Genomic DNA, 19,538 nt, shown 5'->3' with positions numbered 1-19,538 from the left:
GGTTTTTACCTCAAACAAACAAAACGGGTTATATCAACCCAATCAAATAGAGTATGTCAGCGTGTCACGCCCTAAAACCCACCCTAGACGTAACCGGCATCCGACGTCATGAACAACATCGGAAGAACCTAAACAATACAATAATAATACTTGAACCCGCTAGGTTCAACATTTGCCCCCAACAGTTTATAAATTAAATGTAACAAATCATGAATACATGAATTAAATCAGCGGAAGTCTTTAATACATAAAAGTTAATCAAAACGTGACATACGCCCAAGAGTTAACAAAACTCAACAACTACCCACAAGAATGTATATTATGGAGCTTCTAGGATAAAGAGGTAATAGTTTGACTCATCGGGACGCAGCCCAAGAACTAATAATAAATGAACAAAATAATAGGGTGTCCCACGAATGAACGTGTGGGCTCACAAAATCAGCAGCAACAGCAAGTCATTCCTAAGCGCCTGAAGTATCAAGAACCTGCTCTCCTCCGTTACCTAACATACCATAAAAAACAAAAATGGTATGCCTGAGTACTTCGTACTCAGTGAGTGCCTCGGGGACAATAAGTAATATAAAAATAAAATATAATAATACATAAAGAAATCAGTTCTGAAAAGATAGTATAAAAACTGTCATTCCACTTTATGATTCTTAATATCATTTGTTAAATAGTTTATAAAGCCATTTCAAAATCCCAGTTTCAATTATGCTTTAAATCGATCAGGCATAAATACCAGTTCCGTAATAAAGATGGATATCACAATCGCCCATATAGGCCCAACTCAATATCAACAACACTGCGTAATACACCGGAATATGGATTCACGGTGGCTACTCTTCCTCCCGAATAGCAAGGCACACTGCGCAATACACCGGAATATGGATTCACGGTGGCTACTCTTCCTCCCGAATAGCAAGACAATTAATACACCCCAGGTAGCGAACCGGGAAGTGGCCACTCTTCCCCCCGAATGGCAAGACAATTAATACACTAGGATCCATAGTAGCTACTCTTCCTCCCAAATAGCAAGGCAAACACAACAACAAAGTCCATGGCATAGAAGCCGATTCACAATTCATCTCAAAGTAGTCACACCATCAATAACATTAAAGTTCATTATGCCATATCGAAAGAATAAGTCATTCCAATCAAAGTTTTGAAAACGTATAACTTCTTTACAAAAGATTTCCATGTCCCAATTCATCAATGAGAATGTCATCACCAACTCTTAACCAACATTATTAAGCATCTCTCATAGAGGAAAACATTCATAATATCTTATACATATATAGGGTTTGTTACAATCTAGGTTTAATGTGGGTTTGTCCCCTCACACACATTAACTACCATTTAGACATGAATTAGAGTTCAAGAAACATAAAAAGATTGTTTTTCCTTTCATTCATTAAAGAATCTTGAATAAAATTTATACTTCCAACAATAGTTTCAAAAATTGATTTTCATTCAAAATAAGTTTTTAAAAGAGAGACATACCTTAATTTGTTAAACAAGGTTTACCAAATCACTTTTCTAATGAAGAACACCCAAACCCTAGCTTGAATCACTTTGGGAAGAATTATGTTGCAAACCCTAGGTTTTGGTCACAAAAATCATGTTAAGAATCATGGGTTTGATGTTAGAATGAATTAGTAATGTTAAGGATGCCCTTACCTTTGATTTGAAGACTTGGGGGAATGATTTTCGTCCTTAGGGTTGTTTAGGAAGTGGAGGAATAAACAAAACAAGTGTCCTATTTATATTTTTCTGGTGAAAACGGGCCAAAGGGCGCCTCTGAAGGACGGATCGTCCTTCGTGTTACAGACCGTTCTTTGGATCGTCCCTTAGTGGAAATTTCCAGAGAGTTTCTGGAAATTTTTGAGACGTTACGGTTCATGTTACGGCCCGTAACACGTGTTACGGTCCGTAACGTCTCACCGTAACACAGGCCAAATTTCCAGCGAAGATAAGCTTCAGTAAAACGGGCATAACTGTTTGTACGTAACTTTTCTTGGACTGGGCGACCTACCGTTGGAAAGCTATTTCAAAGAGCTACAACTTTCATGAAGGAAGTTTTTCCAAATTCGCAACATATTTTCATGAAAATCGCCCAAAAGACAGACCTACCAAAACTTAGGTGAATTTAAGAGGCTTTAAGAACTTCACTAGTTGGTTTGACTTCAAAACGGTCATCTTCCACCTGAATTCATCAAGAATGGATTCATATAGACATAATATCATCTTAATACTAGATTTTTACACATTCACACCTAGTTCAAGTTTACGAGGTGTTACATAACGTTTGCCCATAGATTTTGTGAAATTTGAAAAAAAGATTTTTAAAATTATGTTAAAAAATAATTTTTGAAATTTGACGTTGTATTTAGACATACATTTTTTTTGAAAAAAATTTGAAGTTTTGTGAGCAGAGGAAAATTTTCACCAACCAGCTTTTGGAACATGGAAATTTTTCTCCATTTTGTTTTTCAAACCGATCAAATTCCATAGACAAACAACATTTTCATTTTTTATTTTTTTTTGAAAAAAACTTCCAAAATCTATTATCTTATTTTAAAAGAGTTTTCTCACGGAAATCACACATTTATTTTATTCAAATTACTAGATCTAAAAATCAAAATTTTAATATGTCAAACATATTTATTTAGCGAAAAATGAACAAGTGAATGAACCAACAATAAATTTCCTAAAAGGTCACCTATATTTTGAGAATTGCCTATTAATATCACTTTTTTTTTTACTAGAATATTACTTAACTATTATTATTTTTCTCAAAATATACTAAACACACAAAATCGTCCTTATCTCCTAGTTGGCATATCATGTCACATTAAAATTTTATTCCCTTCGGTTCAAAAAGAGTGTCTACTTTAGTCTGTATTTTTTGGTTTAAAAAGAGTGTCCACTTACCAAATCAAGAAAGAATTAACCTTATTTTTCAAGACATGCCCTTATTAAGTGTTAAGTGACTAAATCCCAATACCTATTTAATTAGGGGTAATTTAGTCAAATTAAATATTTTGACATAAGAGTTAGTAACTACTTAAAGGGTGTGTAAATGGCTAAGTGGACACTCTTTTTGAACCGGAAGGAGTATTAAAAAATATTCTATCCGTGCCAATTTAAGTGTCTTAGTTTGATTGGGCATAAAGTCTAAGGAATAAAAAGAGATTTTTGAATCATGAGGTCCTAAACCTAAACTAAAGATGTGTAATGTACTAAAATGTCATTTGAATCTTGTAGTTATAAAACATGCCATGTCGGATGCTTGAATTGTCAAACTTACTAAATATAGAAAAAAACACTCTTTTTGGGACAAATTAAAACGAAAAGTATGACATTTAATTTGGGACGAAGCGAGTAATAAATTTATTTAACCCATCAAACCATATTAATCAACCAACCCATGTCTTATGCCCATTTAACTCCATTAAAAAACATCAAAAAATATATTAAGTATAATATCGTGTATTTATTAATTAGATCGTTACAAAAGATCAATTGCGTATAAATTCTACCTTCTTAACATATTCTACAAAACAAAACAAATTATAGTGAATGGTAGTCTTGGAACAAGCATCAGAGATGAGTAGTAAAATAGTAACTAGTCCCAAGTCCCAACTAACCATAACAAATCTATGTGGAGCCGTGATATATAGAGTATATAGACAACTTAAGTGAGGCCGCGTAATTAAACAACTGCTTCCCATTACTTACAAACTTTCATTTAGGGCCTGTTTGGAAAGCCACCCAGGTAAATTGAAATTGGGTGTAATTACACAGTTTGACCTGTTTGTTTGACCAAGTAATTACACAGTTAGGTGGGAATTGGGTGTAATTGACAGGGTGTAATTACACTCTCCAATTCTCAAGAGGGGGGGGGGGGGGGTGAGAATTGGGTGTAATTACACCCTGTAATTACAGGGTTACTTTTTAGTTTATTTATTTTTTTACTTTAATTTATTTTATTTCTATTATTTTAATTTTTTTGATTTTTAATATTTTTTTATTTCTATTATTTTAATTTCTTTTTTATTTTTACTTTTTTATTATTTTATTTTTTAAAATGTATTTTTCTTTTTATATTATTTATTTTTCATTTTCTTTCTTTTCATTCCCAACCTTTACTTCTCGTGATTTCATGTAATTGCTCGTATTTTCTTATTTTTTTATTTTATTCATTTAGCATAACCGTGTTATTATTCTAATATTTGAAACTACACCTCTTAATATTGGAAAGAATGAGTTATTAACAAACTTGACATATAACGGGTGACATTATTAAAGTAGAATTTCATTGTGAATAGGGTTATAGACTTATATTTTTCCTTTCTTTTGAATTATTTACTTAAGTTACGTTGGAACTTACTTATGTAATGCTAGAATTTGACATAAGAGTATTATGTTGAACTTTTTCTTTTGGATTTTGAATTTAGGTTATATTTTCAATTTTAAGTTGTTTGCTTTCACATTGCATGTTGTTTATTTTTCACTTACATTTGATGGATTTTTTGTGTCAAACATTTGAATAATGTTATGGCATTATATTTATTAATATTATTTTTTTGTCAAACATCCAATCCATGACGTTCTCACAAAAAAAGTCTTCTTTTAAGTTTTATAATTAATTAAAATTAAATATTAATTTGAAAAATATATATCAATTATTTTTGTTACAATATTAGTTACAAATATATGATTATTAATTAATATATTTTCAAGAAACAATGTGTTATTAAATAACTAATTTAATATCATTTATAAAGGCAATATTTTATAAATATTAATTTTAAATTTTTTGTAATTAAATTTTATTTTAAATTAAACTGACTGTGTAATTACACTTGTGCAACCAAACAACACGCTTGTAATTACACTGTAATTACGTTATGACAAACAAACAGGTCGTTGTAATTACACTACTGTGTAATTACTAAGCTGTGTAATTACCACCCTAGTAATTACACCAATTCCAATTACCAGGTGGCTTTCCAAACAGGCCCTTACTCCATTCTTAAATTTGTTCATTGAATTATTTTCTTGATATACTAAAACTTCAATTAATTTGGACCTAATTTTGTATGAACTAAGAACACCGCAAAGCTAAAAACAGTTGGGGCCGCGTAATTAAACTACTGCTTCCCATTACTGCAATTCTCATTTACTCCATTAGTTTGCTCAATCGCGTTTATAGTTAAAACAACGCCACCTTGAAAAAAACACACAGCTAGCCTTTCTAATACTCTCTACACTTCAATTTTCTTTTGCAAATTGCTAAAATTTCTCTCTTCTTCCTCCAAATATACTTCACATTCTTGCCGACAATGTGGAATTTCCGGTCTCTCATATGCTTATTATTGCTCCTCTACTTCTCCGTCACAATAGTTGCAGCTCAAAGTTCTAAAAATGCAACCAATAAATGGCTCACACTAAACGGTAACTTCTTTACTTAACTACGTTGTTTACTTTCCAGAATTTGAAAGTTTTCACTAACTTCCTGGAGCTGTGAGTTGTTTTTTTTTTTTTTTTGGTCAACTTTGAGTCAGTGAAAATTTTTTAGGAGAGTAAAAGTTTGGATATTTATCAAGGAAATTGAGATTTTTTTTTTTCACCAAATTTGTTTTCATGATAGTTGTTGGTATGATGCTAGTTACTAAGTGGGGTGATGAAAGAAGCCTAATAATGGCTTCACTGTAATAAGGAGCTAAAGAAGTTAACAAATTTTTGCTAATTGACCTTCTCTTTCTGTTGCTAAGTCTAGATTTTGGGGGTTCATTTTTATGATCATTGTTCTTAACGAAGCTTTCCTTTTGTTAACAACTGAACACAGCCTTTTGGTAGAATTTCAAGCCCAATGCAACCCCCGCAAACAACATATATACTCAGTGTAATCCCACAAGTGGGGTCTGGAGAAGGTGGTGGGCATGCAGACGTTAACCCCCCCCCCCCCCCCCCCCCCCCCCGCCCCCCCAAACCCCCCAAAAAAACTCAAACAACATAACCAGTGTAATCCCACAAGTGGGTTCTCGGTAGCATGTACACGGACCATACTCCACCCCCCCCCCCCTCTCCACCCAAACAACATACCCAGTATAATCACACAAGTGGGGTCTGGGGAGGGTGGTGTGTACATAGACCTTACCCCACCCCAACTTTCGACACGGAGCATAAATTTATATATGAAAATTGATTAAAATTTCAATAAATAGAAGACATGAACCCATAACTTCTAAAATACAATGGGTGCAACTAAAAATCCTGAAAGGTTGAACCCATAAAGTTTAAATCCTGGATCCGTCTCTGTGTATGCAGACCATCCTCCCACCCAAAAATAAAATAAAAAAGAGACCTTTTCCTTCTGTATTCTTTACGATGTTTCGTAGTCATTATAGTGTATTCATTTCTGCTTTGCAGGAGATGCGCCATTAGTCATAGCCCGTGGTGGATTTTCTGGATTGTTTCCTGACTCAAGCTATAATGCCTATATGGTGGCAATGGAAACTAGCTTGCCCAATGTGATTATTTGGTGTGATGTACAACTCACTAAAGATGGGGTTGGCATCTGTTTTCCTGACTGATATTTGTGCCAAATATCATGTTTTGCGCCGTATTACAACTTCTTCTTATGACTTTTATCGCTTAATTCATGATGTAACCGTCGTATTTGAACTTATGTCGTTACATTTCATGTGTATAGGTACGATGACGACAAACGATGGAAACTGTGCTTGAAATGATTGGAATTCGTAGCATATGTCGATTGGCTGAGGTGACGAGTCGATGACCGCAAAGGACGAACTAAAAGGAGAGTTAATCGACTGAAGAGACCTCGCTTTCCTTCCGTATCGCGGAAGGATCGCGAGAAGCTTCAGAACTTCAGGCCATCGAGGTGCATCGCGTGAAGAAAGCGGAACAACCAAACTCAGTCATCAGTGTTGCGCGATCCATCCGCATCGCGTGAAGAAGGCGAGAACCTGCAGACCATTGCGCGATCCTTCCGCGATGCGGAAGGAAAGCGGGGATCTGCGGATGTTTTCCCGATTAGACTAGGATTTGGATTCCTTATTTATTATTTTTACCCTAGCCTATATATAGACGTTTTAATAGCTGAGAACGGTGTGCTGGGATTATTCAAGGATTTGTAAGCCACCGTTCTCCTTTTTCTCTCTTTAGTTATTTCACTTTTCATTTTTTTCAACCCTAGTTTATTCATGGCTTCTTTTGTCTATGAACGAATCATGAGTAGCTAAATCTCTTAGTTCTAGGGTTGTGGCGAAAGACTTGAAAGTTGATTTGATGACAATTATTATCTATTGAGTTTCCATATTGTGGGTTGCTTATTTATTCTTGATTTTAATTGTTTGATTATCTGGCCAATAGTTAGACACTATCTGTGGTATGTGAATTGAACTTGAGAAAGGGAACTCACGTACGTAATAAGAATAAATAAAGTTTGTTCGATTTAAATCGTTTCGCTACTGAGGATAGAGATATACCCTTTAGCCCTACTTAGTTGAATACGGTAAAATAAAGGCGTTCTTGTTACATCTGATGACCATAGAGATATAGGCATTAGAGTAACATCTACAGGCTTGTGAGTAGTTCGAGAGAATATCATAAAGCATAATTAACCCGTCAACTAGTAACCTAGGAAATAAAATAGGTGGAATTGTCTAAAGATCATCTGGATTGTCGAAAGCCATAACCCTAGATCTTTCTCTCATCTGATAATTCTTACAATCTTTGTCAACATAGTCCCAGTCATAAAAACACCCATCACAAATTGTTTACTTTTCAGTTTTAGTTTAGCACAACAACCAATCTTGATTTTCACTTTCTTGAATAGTTTCATTCGAATTTGAATTAGCTTAACAGTAGAATCTAAGTCCCTGTGGGATCGATATCTGGACTTAACAGTCTATATTACTTGTACGACCACGTATACTTGCGTGTGCGTTTGGGAGCAACACTGACCTCAAGCTTGACAATGCTTCTGACATTGATGTTTAATTCAAGAACAAGAAGAGTAAGTACTTAGTGAATGGAGTTCCAATGCAAGGATGGTTCTCTATCGATTTCAATTTCAAGGATCTGGCGCCTGTCACCTGTAAGTTCAATAACTTATGGGATTTGGTTGTGTTATGTTCCACATATCATGTTTTGCATGACTGTATATGCAAGATTCTGGAATCAATGTCCAAGTTTAGCAATTGTTCTGAAATATCCTTTCCTATGATTTTTTTTTCTTTCCTGAAATGGCATGTTGTCTCCATATGTATATTTAGTTGCGTGCCACTGGTAGTGTGCAACTCGTTGATGAACTGCAAAAGAAAGAATTGCCGTTTCTAGGTTTATCAGTACTGAATGTAGCCACATCTTTCTAAAGTTTAACTCTTTTGGTGAAGTGTGAATCGGCATAGTTATTCTCGAGAACATTTATGCTGGTATAGCGGTATGTATAGTATTTAATCCAGTTGAAATGAAAACTTTCTTTCCATAAGTAATTTGAAATAAAACATTTTATTTTGTCACATGGTTTTTATGTTTAAATGAAAGACAACCAGTAATGATGTCTGATAACTCAGCTTTTAAGACAAATACGTGCTGTAATATGTTAAAATTGGTAGGGAAAATCATGTTGGTGATATAATCTAGAGAACCATAACCTTGTTAGGGATGCTGAACCTATTACTTTGCTTGTATCAGTTACTTCCGGTGACTGAAGTTTCTACACAGAATATTACTTTTGGTTTTTTGGACAGTGAGGCAAGGAGTATTTTCACGAACTGAAAAGTTCGATGGAACACTGCAGAGAATTCTTACTGTCCAGGATGTGGTAAACCAAGTCAAACCTCCGGGGTTATGGTTGAACATCCAGGTACTTATTCAGTTCTGAAATGTTTCCACTTATAAAGATAAAGTTGTCTGGTTTTAATTAATTTCAGTTTCTTTTCGTCTAAAGCTATCAATTGTGTTATTACTGTTGAGAATATAATAAAAGTGTGCTCTCTCAAACAGCTTAAGCTTTTAGATGAGATGATCACACACTTTATCAATTACAACATATTGCTGTACATAATTGGTTCTTGTTTAAATGGTGACTTCACTTTGTGTCGGTACCGCTTTTATTGATCCTTCGTTTTGCATATCCTTTTTGCAGCATGACACCTTCTTCAGCCAGCATAATCTGAGTATGAGAAGTTTTATTATATCCCTGTCCAAGAATGTTCTCATCAACTATATTTCATCACCTGAGGTGAATTTCCTCAGAAGTATTGTGGCACGATTCAATCCACGAGTTACAAAACTCGTTTTCCGGTTTATCGGACAGGATGATGTTGAGCCTTCAACAAATCAAACATATGGTTCTTTATTGAAAAACCTCACATTTATCAAAACCTTTGCCTCTGGAATTCTTGTTCCCAAATCTTATATCTGGCCGGTGGACAACTCACTCTACTTACAACCATATACGTCGCTTGTCTTAGATGCTCATAAAGAAGGTCTTCAGATTTTTGCATCGGAGTTCGCAAATGACGTACCTTTTGCTTACAATTATAGCTATGATCCCGCACCTGAGTATTTGTCCTTTGTTGACAATGGTGACTTTTCTGTGGATGGAGTACTGTCTGACTTCCCAGTAACTCCATCAGTGACAATAGGTAACTACGCTACAATTGATGAATAACAGAATCTATGTGAAATGTAAGCTTTTATTGTTGCTTTCATATTTTTAGTTGCTCATCAGAATGCTGTTTGCAAATATCTTAGTGTGCCCTTGGTGAAAAGTAAATCTAGATAACTCCAAAGTTTCTGGAGGCTGAAATTGTGCTGGTTTACACGGCCTGAGTAGTTATTTGAACTGTAATCGGGGAGTTCTGGACTTTGAAAATGCATAGGCTAATCATAGAGGAACAGCAAAATATAAATGTTTCTACACATATGTGAGACATATAGAGTCAAATTCATAAGAGTGGGTGGCCACTACTATAACGTCCATAACTGGTTTTTATTACTGTCCTATGCTTAATTTGAGTATAAAATAGACATGAAAGGAAAAAACAAGTAGTCATCTTGTAGATAAATTTATCACTGATAGTGATATCAAAGAGGATACTTGGACACACTAGATTTATAAATGTGGTGGATAGGTTTAGGTGATCACAGTTGCCTCCATAATAGCTTGTGTTTGGGTATCTGACAGCACCTTTTTGCATTTTATATTCAGTTGGTCTTGAAGCTTTGTGCTATTTCTCTTTCTACCGTGATACTCATCATTATTCTTATAATTTGTGTAATATTGCAGATTGCTTCACTCATTTGGATAAGAATGATAAACCTCAAGGTAAGCTACTAATATACGCTCTTATTTTTGTGAGATCGGTGAATGTTGTTTTGCTCACTAGATGGCTTTTGTACCCGAAATATGAAAATGCAAACCATTATCCTGCAAAACTTTTGAGCTAGTACTGTACTCAAGGTTAAAACGGACTGGAAAAGGTTTGATTTGTGAAATTTTGAGTTTGAGATCAGTTCTCTTGTCTAATTAAATGAGCTTATCTAGGTGGAGCTTGGCTTCAAATTAAAAACCCAGAGAGACTCTTCTATGAAAGAGTCAGCAAAGAACTTGAGAATTATATTGTCTTGGAGATCCTTTAGCTTTTTAAGAGAAAATAACTATAACATTTCATTAAGTCATGTGAAGCCAAGCTAGCACTTCTAGAGAATAGAGATCATAGCTTGAGTTGGACTTAGTTGTTCTTCTGTTGATAAGATAAAGTTTAAGTCAAATCAATATTCTCTTATTAATAGGTCCCTCTACTGCTTTAGTTTTCCTACTGTGTATTTAACGTTTTCGTTACAGTTTGTACAAGACATTATATCTCACTCTTTCCCCATTTCCTGTTGACCTACAGCAAAGCTTCTGATTATCACATCTGAAGGAGCAAGTGGAGACTACCCGGGTTGTACCAATTTGGCATATACAAAAGCTGCTTCAGATGGTGCAGACGTTCTCGACTGTCCTGTTCAAATGGCAAAGGATGGAATACCCTTCTGCCTGGGTTCAATTAATTTGATAGACAAGACTTCAGTTTCTCAATCGCCGTTCAGCAATATTGCTAGTACTGTGCCAGAGCTTAACATAACTAATGGAATAGTCACCTTTAACCTTACTTGGGATGAGATTAAGAGCCTGAAACGTAAGTTAAATCAACTTTCCTTTATGTTATCTTACAGTGTCTAAAACTAAATATCTAGCACTTTTTCTGGATGCTGAAGATAGTATGTTTGAAGACAATAGTTGTTGATCTTCAAGTTAATTGGTTTAATTCAAAACTAATCATAAGAAATCATCTTGTGAATTGTCATTTTTTTTGCTTGCATGTGAATAATGTAGGTGTACATTTCCGGATACTTGTCTATTAGTTAAGTTAGTGACAAAGGCTATCCCGTCCTCTTGACATTAACAAGGTTAACTTCTAGTTTAACGTGAATGTTAACCATCAAACTGTTCTATATTGTACAATACAACAATAACACCTCAATCCCAAACAAGTTATGTTGGCGATATGACTCCTCAATTACCGTGTACTCTATTTAAATCCATCTCAGGCCAACATTACTCATCTACTGTACTACTAAAGTATTAGATTATATCGATATGCCCAAGAGTGAGTTTCTGGTGTCATTCTTAACTATAATGTTTTTGATCTCTTGGATTGTACATCACTGGACACCCCCCAATGCTTTAAAGCTATACTTATCATGCTCTAATTTCTTGTAGTGTCAATATCAAACCCATGGTCAGAGTTTAGATTGTACCGAAATCCAAAAGCCAGAAATGATGGAAAGTTTGTATCATTGGTGGATTTCTTGACATATGCAGAAAATGCCACAACTGTATCTGGTGTCATGATCAGCATAGAGGTGAATTTATTTATTGCCCGTTCTGTTGACATTGTTAGTACCAACATTATGTATCAGCAAATGTTAAGCCCATAAGTCCATATTACACCTATATGCTAATAGCTGTTCTGCAGTAGCTTCATTCGACGTGAATTAAGTTTTGAGAGTTCTAAAAAGGGCATTATATTCCATGAAAGCAAAGAATATCCCAAGAGGCTTTTGGAATATGGATGAATGATTTAACTTCAGTTGTTGACATGATGGTTTTCCCTTAATAGAATAAATCCCTTTTGCTCTTGTGGTTTGTGTTTTGCACTCAATTGGCACTAAGGGCTGGAAAAAGAATGCTGTGAGATGGAAATTCCAAAACGAAAATGACAAAGTATTTCTATTAATTTAAGAATAAAGTTGTTCCTCGAAGATGCAATAGTACTACTATTTATTATCATATGATGACTCTTTATGTTGAGGGTGGCTTGTGCATATGGGAATTGACATGGATACAACTTTCAGATCATAGCAAGAGGAGGGAAGGAATGCAATTTTGACCTATTGTTGGTAATTTTGTAAAGAAATGATTTCATTTTTCCTTCTCAATAATGTTCATTCCAAAATTTGATTCTTTCCTCTTAATACCAATGTTAACATTCCAAAGGCAGGTTGGTTTTACCTTCAAACTAGCATTAGTATTTCTTCATTTGCTGAATGCGGAAAGGATCCTTGTGTATTATTCCATCTATTAGCTTTTGTGTTTTACTCAAATTTTCTCTATAATATTTTATATTAAATACATACTTACTTTAATATTAAGGAAAGTAGTTCATGAGTTGCTAGAAGGGGAGCCTTGGCGTAACTGGTAAAGTTGCTGCCATGTGACCAGGAGGTCACGGGTTCGAGCCGTGAAAACAACCTCTTGTAGAAATGCAAGGTAAGGCTGCGTACAATAGACTCTTGTGGTCCGGCCCTTCCCCGGACCCCGCGCATAGCGGGAGCTTAGTGCACTGGGCTGCCCCCTTTTTTTTTTTTTTTTTAGTTCATGAGTTGCTTGCTTAACGCGTAAACGTATATGCCCTACCACTATTACTTTGGAAGGCCAATCATTTGTTATTTCTTTTCAGTTTATCTATTAAAAGGAAATTTTAAATTCTGTTTACTGTATGACGGCTAATAAATAATAAATTGTAACTGTAAAATATTTAAATGTTGTCGAATATGACATCTTTTTCAGTTTGTTTTAAGAACTTAAGTTTAGTGCCAGAAGGAAGCAACATAATTCCATACCTATTCATTTTTCATCCGACAATGTTCTGGCACTTGTGCAGAATGCAGCTTATCTGGCAAATCAGGGATTTGGTGTAACTGCTGCTGTGCGTGAAGCCTTAAGGAATGCCGGTTATAATAATCAGACAGCAAAGAAAGTTATGATCCAATCAAAAGACAGTTCAGTCCTGAAAGAATTTAAGAAAAGCCGCTATGAACTTGTTTACAGGGTTGCTGATGATATCAGGGATATTGAGAGCTCACCTATATCCGAGATCATGAACTTTGCTAGTTCTGTGATTTTAACCAAGAAATCCGTTTTCCCAAGTGAGAGAAAATTTGTCAGTGGGCAAACAGATGTGGTGCAGAAGCTGCAGTCATCAAATCTCCCAGCATACGTTCAAGGCTTTAACAATGAGTTTGTGTCTCAAGCATGGGATTTTTTCTCAGATTCATCTGTAGAGATGAACAACTATATTGCTGGAGCTGGCATTGATGGTGTTATAACAGATTTCCCAGGCACAGCTGCTAGATACAGAGGTAAGTAATTATATAGCTTGTCTATGCTTCCATCGCATTCCACCCCCAGATTCTCTTTCTTTATTGTTCCCTCATTTTTATGTGCATTATCTGAATTTCATGCCCATGCATCAGGTTAGTACTGAATAAATTTGGTCCTCTACATGTGAAAGTAAGCTGCAACCTGCCATGTCCGCTCGTGTTTTGTGGTGCTTTTGCTTGGTCTCACTGATTTAAATTTATAATAGGAAACACCATTCAGAAGCTTATGTATCAAAGTAAAATTACTACTGATTTGGGCAAGTAGGGAATATATTTGGAAATAACACTGATTTGGGCAAGTATGGATTCTATTTTGGACGATGGTACTGATTTGTGGAACTTTTTTATTGAGCTTACCCTGTGATTCAGTACTGAAACATATTCATGTGCTGGTTATAGGGAACCGTTGTTTGGGTTACAAAGACCCACCAATGTATCTTAGCCCTGTTGAACCCGGTGGTCTCCTACAAATCATGGCTCGTCAGTTATTGTCACCAGCTGAAGCTCCCAACCCAATACTTTCCGAAAGTGATGTGGTTGAGCCACCTCTACCTCCTGTTGCAAAGATAACCCCTACGGCGGGCAATGAGTCTACAGCTGATGCAGCTCCCACCTCTCCAATCAGTAAATCGACAGTTGTGGCTGGCATTTTGACATGCTGCCTTGCCATTCTTCTTGATATTGTGATCTTTTGATCTCAGACTTGTTCGAGGCGTCCTAGAGATGAAGCTATGGAGAGAAATTAGATTATCTTGAAAGGAATAGAATCAGAAACTGTATTATTGTATTTACTATCTCAGTACAACAAGTATTATATACATTGTTAATATCCTAACTAACTTCTAACTGCCTAACTAATAACGTTAACTCACATGTTGAGCCTTGCCTAAACTCTTAGTCTGCCAGTTCATCTTTAGTTGGGACATGCTCAGTTTTCAACGTACGTCTATATGTTTGGTTCTCACACGAAATATAGGATTGGCTGCAATTAGAATAGCAGCTTTGCTGTCACACATCAGTTTCACTGGTAGTTTTACATCAACCCCATGCTCCTTAAACAATCCCACTAGCCAAGTGATCTCTGGTGTACATGATACCATGCTAGAATTCAGCTTCAGCTCATGAACTTCTTGAGACAGTTTCTTGCAACTACTTAACTAACTATATGAATTAGCACTAACTAACAATACAACTAAAATAAGCTCCCATGTCAAGTGTACATAAATATTTAACTCTCAACATAAACTTTTCATACTAATAAATATTAAAAAGCACAAGGTTGATGATAGTATAAACTTTCCACGGTAATTGTACTGATAGCTAGACTAGGCATCCGACTATTATCGTTTCTATAACATATTAGACGATAGTATTATTTTAAAAAGCTCGATGACACCGACACAGAGTGATAATAAAGAAAGTGGTGCATGATTACTCTCCCCTTTGATATTACCAATCTCAAAAACAAAATTACTCCCGCCTTTGTAATTTGTCTACTTTTGCCATGACTAGATGGGTTTGCCAAATCCATAAGCTATTAACCAAGCTTTTCACATAAAAATTGAAATCTAAACTATGATTTGAGAAAATTTTACCTAACATAAAATGAAGAAACCAGATTAATAGGATATAACTTTGTAGCTTAAAAAAAAAGAGTTGTTTTGACTTTTAACATATTTCGGCGATAATTTTTTGTCAACCATTAGCTTTTGAGACGAGGGAGGGAAGTGATGGATTGGTCCCATTTAATAGGTCGAGAGGGTATTATTTCTCAACCATTAAAGGTTAAGGGGGTTAGTGAATCTTAATATTTCTTTTATCACTCTGTTATCATTGTTACTATTTATCTTATACTAGTTTCTTGTCACGTGCGTTGCACGTGTATCCCATGATAATAGTATAAATATTTTAAAATTATACAAGTAATATTGGAATATGTTTGATGAGATACACTATATTTGAAGGGAGATATCTACAAGCTCGAATTGATTAATTGTGAGTCTATTCGACCGATTTAGTTGTTGAACGTAAAATGATTAGATAACGTTTGAACACCTAAATTTGTTATGTAAATAAGATTGTCATAGCGAATACTTAACAATGTTCTTACTTTTTTCTTTTAATGTTTCAACGACATATAATAGAAATTTATGGTAAAAGTTCTTTTGTTTATTGTTATTCCTGTCTTTTGCCCTCCACAAATTCCTTCTTGGCCGGCCAAGAGTGTTGAGCTCTGCTTCATTATCTAATAATTAAAGCTGTAATCAATGATGTATTAGTATATCAATCTCAATTAACTATTTATATCGAACTAAAAAAAGAAATTTTTAAAAAAAGCACCCACCTTTTCTTTAATATCCACCTATATTTATCACATTTCTTTGTTTTGATAAAAAAAAATTCGCATTTTATATCCCAAATAAAAGAAAAAATATTTTCCCTCCCCAAAAGCCAAAGACATCTGTAACGTGGAAATGATAAGACGTGAAAGAAAAAGTGTAATTGAGAGTGTGGAGGTTTTACAAAACAATATGCAGTATTCACACTATGATAACATTAAAAATCTCATAACTAAAATAATATAAGTTGTCATGCTTCACAAAGATAATCTTAAATTAAACTCATATGTAAATTCTCAGATTATATCAACAGATTCGATAACCTCACATTTTGTTGCATTTAAAGAAAATCTTTCCGCTTTTGCAACAAAAGTAATAGCAATATATGATGAAAAGTAAGAGTCCGGCGCCAAAATGGCACCTTTTTTGACGTTGAAGACAAAAATGGTACGTCTTCTTTCTTTTATACCAAAAGGGGCATTTCGTTGGTTATCCAACGAAATGTTAACCCTATTTAATATTTTTCGTCAAATGTTAAAAAAAAAAAATGCATTTCGTAACATAGTTGGCGAAATGCAATATTTTTTTTTTTTTTTTTTTTAACATTTGACACCAAAATGTTAGCTGGTGTCAAATGTTTTTTTTTAAAAAAATTGCATTTCGCCACATACCTGGCGAAATGCATTTTTTTTTTTGTACATTTGACACCAAATGTTAAAAAACAAATTGCATTTCGTTACATACCTGGCGTGTTATTTTTTTAATCCTTTATTTTGAATATAAATCTAATTCAATTAGATAAAAACATAGTTAAAAGATATAGGAGAAAGAGTAGTTGTAAATTGGTGAAAGAGTAGTTGAAAATTGGTGAAACTTTAGACAGTCATAACTTTGCGCTCGGATATCCGATTTATGCAATGTTTTTTTGATTTTGCATATTTTTTCGAGATCTAGCCGTGCAAACTGCCATAAGGCGGTTTGGCCGGGCCGATTTTCTAGAAAACCTCTTTTTTCCCTTCCAATTTTAATTTACCCCCAAATTGGCGGGAAATTTTCAGTTTTCTTTACTTATAATATGATGCGCAATAGACACATAAAAATTTCGGAGTAATGTAGCTGTGAATGTCAATTTCACTTATGTGGTTTCAATTTTTGAAAATAAAGCTGACTAATTTTCTCGACATATAAAGTTCTATAATAACCTTACAAAAATATAACACTTAAACCTAAAGTTTCCAAAATTACTGCAGTAAAATACTGCTTTATACAAAAAATAATCTGTAACGTGTGTTTTTTTTCTAAGTTTCCTAAAATAAAATTATGAAAATATAAATTTTTGATGCAATTTTATTCTACTATACCCAATTTTTTTTTTTTTTTTTTTTTTTAGAAAACTAGCGAAATACAAAAAAAAATAAAAATTGTATTGCATTTCGTTACATACATGGCGAAGTGCAATTTTTTTTTTTACTGCGTTATTGCATTTCGCCATTTATGTAACGAAATGCAATACAATTTTTTTTTTTTTTTGTATTTCGCTAGGTTTCTAAAAACAATTAAAAAAAATTGGGTATAGTAGAATAAAATTGCATCAAAAATTTATATTTTCATAATTTTATTTTAGGAAACTTAGAAAAAAAACACACGTTATAGATTATTTTTTGTATAAAGCAGTATTTTACTGCAGTAGTTTTGGAAACTTTAGGTTTAAGTGTTATATTTTTGTAAGGTTATTATCGAACTTTATATGTCGAGAAAATTAGTCAGCTTTATTTTCAAAAATTGAAACCACATAAGTGAAATTGACATTCACAGCTACATTACTCCGAAATTTTTATGTGTCTATTGCGCATCATCATATTATAAGTAAAGAAAACTGAAAATTTCCCGCCAATTTGGGGGGAAATTAAAATTGGAAGGGAAAAAAGAGGTTTTCTAGAAAATCGGCCCGGCCAAACCGCCTTACGGCAGTTTGCACGGCTAGATCTCGAAAAAATATGCAAAATCAAATTTTTTTTTGCATAAATCGGATATCCGAGCGCAAAGTTATGACTGTCTAAAGTTTCACCAATTTTCAACTACTCTTTCACCAATTTACAACTACTCTTTCTCCTATATCTTTTAACTATGTTTTTATCTAATTGAATTAGATTTATATTCAAAATAAAGGATTAAAAAAATAACACGCCAAGTATGTAACGAAATACAATTTTTTTTTTTAACATTTGGTGTCAAATGTACAAAAAAAAAAAAAAAAATTGCATTTCGCCAGGTATGTGGCTAAATGCAATTTTTTTTTAAAAAACATTTGACACCAGCTAACATTTTGGTGTCAAATGTTAAAAAAAAAATTAAAAAAAAATATTGCATTTCGCCAACTATGTTACGAAATGCATTTTGTTTTTTTTAACATTTGACGGAAAATGTTAAATGGGGTTAACATTTCGTTGGATAACCAACGAAATGCCCCTTTTGGTATAAAAGAAAGAAGACGTACCATTTTTTCTTCAACGTCCAAAAAGGTGCCATTTTGGCGCCGGAACTTACAAGGAGGACATAAATCACAAGCTCTTTATCTTGAACACAAAAATACAACATAGTCATTAGTTTCTTTTACGAAGTAATGTAATCTATTGATGAAAGCATCGAGAGTAATCAGATATTAAAAAAAAAAAAAAAACCTTGAATCAAGAAATCTGAAGAAAAGGTAAAATTAAAAAAGGAAGAAAAGGATTACATGAATTTAAAAAACTACGTATTATATTTTGAAAGTAGTGTTATATTCATTAATTCTTACCCTTAACACAAAGATACAACATAACCAGAAATCATAAAAAAAACACCCAACAAAAGATGGGGAAAATGGGAAGAAAATAGCGATACAATTAAATTTTAAACTACTAAAGATGAAAAATTTAAATGGGGTTTGAGCATATATATGTAGACCTTCAAAATTCTTTGAGATGTAATATAGGATTTAGAGGACATACCTTGCATAAAAATATTTGGTGTAGATCAGTACATGTGTACAGAATAAAAGGGTAAGATCTCAAAAGAGTAAAGTGAAAGTTTTGAATCATGGAGTTCATCATTAATTGTTGTTCACTTCAATATTTTTGTGATTACACCCGATTCTTATAATTTTAGTGCAACCAATTATTTTTGCTACCTCCGTTAAATTGGACTCCCGACAGGTACGGTCATTTACTTAGAATTCTAAGCATCATCACTAAATAACATTAGTTTAATTTGTCTTAATACACTGTATCTAGACTTTCTTGGGTTAGTTTAATTTGTCTTAATACACTGTATCTAGACTTTCTTGGGTTTTAACTTCTAAGTGGTCATTTATCTATTTGTATTCTTTTCAGTTTTCATTGGAAAAAACGCATGACTATACAATTAAGGTCGTGTAGGAATTAGATTTAATTATAGAGCAATGTTTGT

General features: G+C 33.9%; 1 protein-coding gene and 1 long non-coding RNA gene across 5 annotated transcripts; one reads left to right on the top strand and one right to left on the bottom strand.

Annotated features, from left to right (window-relative positions):
• The first annotated feature begins 5,033 nt into the window (after positions 1 to 5,033).
• On the top strand, positions 5,034 to 14,587 carry LOC132636311 (glycerophosphodiester phosphodiesterase GDPDL4-like). Of its 4 annotated transcripts, none has more exons than XM_060353122.1 (10): positions 5,034 to 5,460; positions 6,439 to 6,578; positions 6,722 to 8,131; positions 8,787 to 8,902; positions 9,185 to 9,686; positions 10,331 to 10,369; positions 10,941 to 11,225; positions 11,810 to 11,952; positions 13,254 to 13,731; positions 14,152 to 14,587. In XM_060353122.1, exons 3-10 carry the CDS (start codon positions 8,077 to 8,079, stop codon positions 14,445 to 14,447), a joined length of 1,914 nt encoding a protein of 637 aa, XP_060209105.1. In that variant the 5' UTR covers positions 5,034 to 5,460; positions 6,439 to 6,578; positions 6,722 to 8,076; the 3' UTR covers positions 14,448 to 14,587. The 4 variants fall into 4 exon arrangements, with proteins under 4 accessions (XP_060209105.1, XP_060209104.1, XP_060209107.1 ...); XM_060353121.1 differs by having other exon boundaries at positions 6,439 to 6,631; XM_060353124.1 differs by lacking the exon at positions 14,152 to 14,587 and adding an exon at positions 13,846 to 14,115 and having other exon boundaries at positions 6,439 to 6,631.
• LOC132636312 (uncharacterized) lies at positions 14,337 to 19,300 on the bottom strand. Its single transcript, XR_009581174.1, has 3 exons — positions 19,082 to 19,300; positions 16,420 to 18,667; positions 14,337 to 14,469 (listed from the first exon to the last, which is right to left on the bottom strand). It is a non-coding gene; the product is annotated as an uncharacterized LOC132636312 (long non-coding RNA).
• Between the last annotated feature and the right edge of the window lie 238 nt (positions 19,301 to 19,538).

The sequence above is a fragment of the Lycium barbarum genome, chromosome 4, assembly GCF_019175385.1.
Source record: "Lycium barbarum isolate Lr01 chromosome 4, ASM1917538v2, whole genome shotgun sequence".
NCBI classification, from domain to species: domain Eukaryota; kingdom Viridiplantae; phylum Streptophyta; class Magnoliopsida; order Solanales; family Solanaceae; genus Lycium; species Lycium barbarum.
This window is presented reverse-complemented; position numbering and strand designations above follow the sequence as displayed.

Excerpts from the sequence above, each read along its gene's own strand:
- LOC132636311 (XM_060353123.1), top strand. The coding sequence starts at position 8,077 with ATGCAAGGATGGTTCTCTATCGATTTCAATTTCAAGGATCTGGCGCCT. Across the intron at positions 11,953-13,253 it reads GTGTCATGATCAGCATAGAG|AATGCAGCTTATCTGGCAAA; the intron begins GTGAATTTATTT and ends GCACTTGTGCAG. Across the intron at positions 13,732-14,151 it reads CACAGCTGCTAGATACAGAG|GGAACCGTTGTTTGGGTTAC; the intron begins GTAAGTAATTAT and ends TGCTGGTTATAG.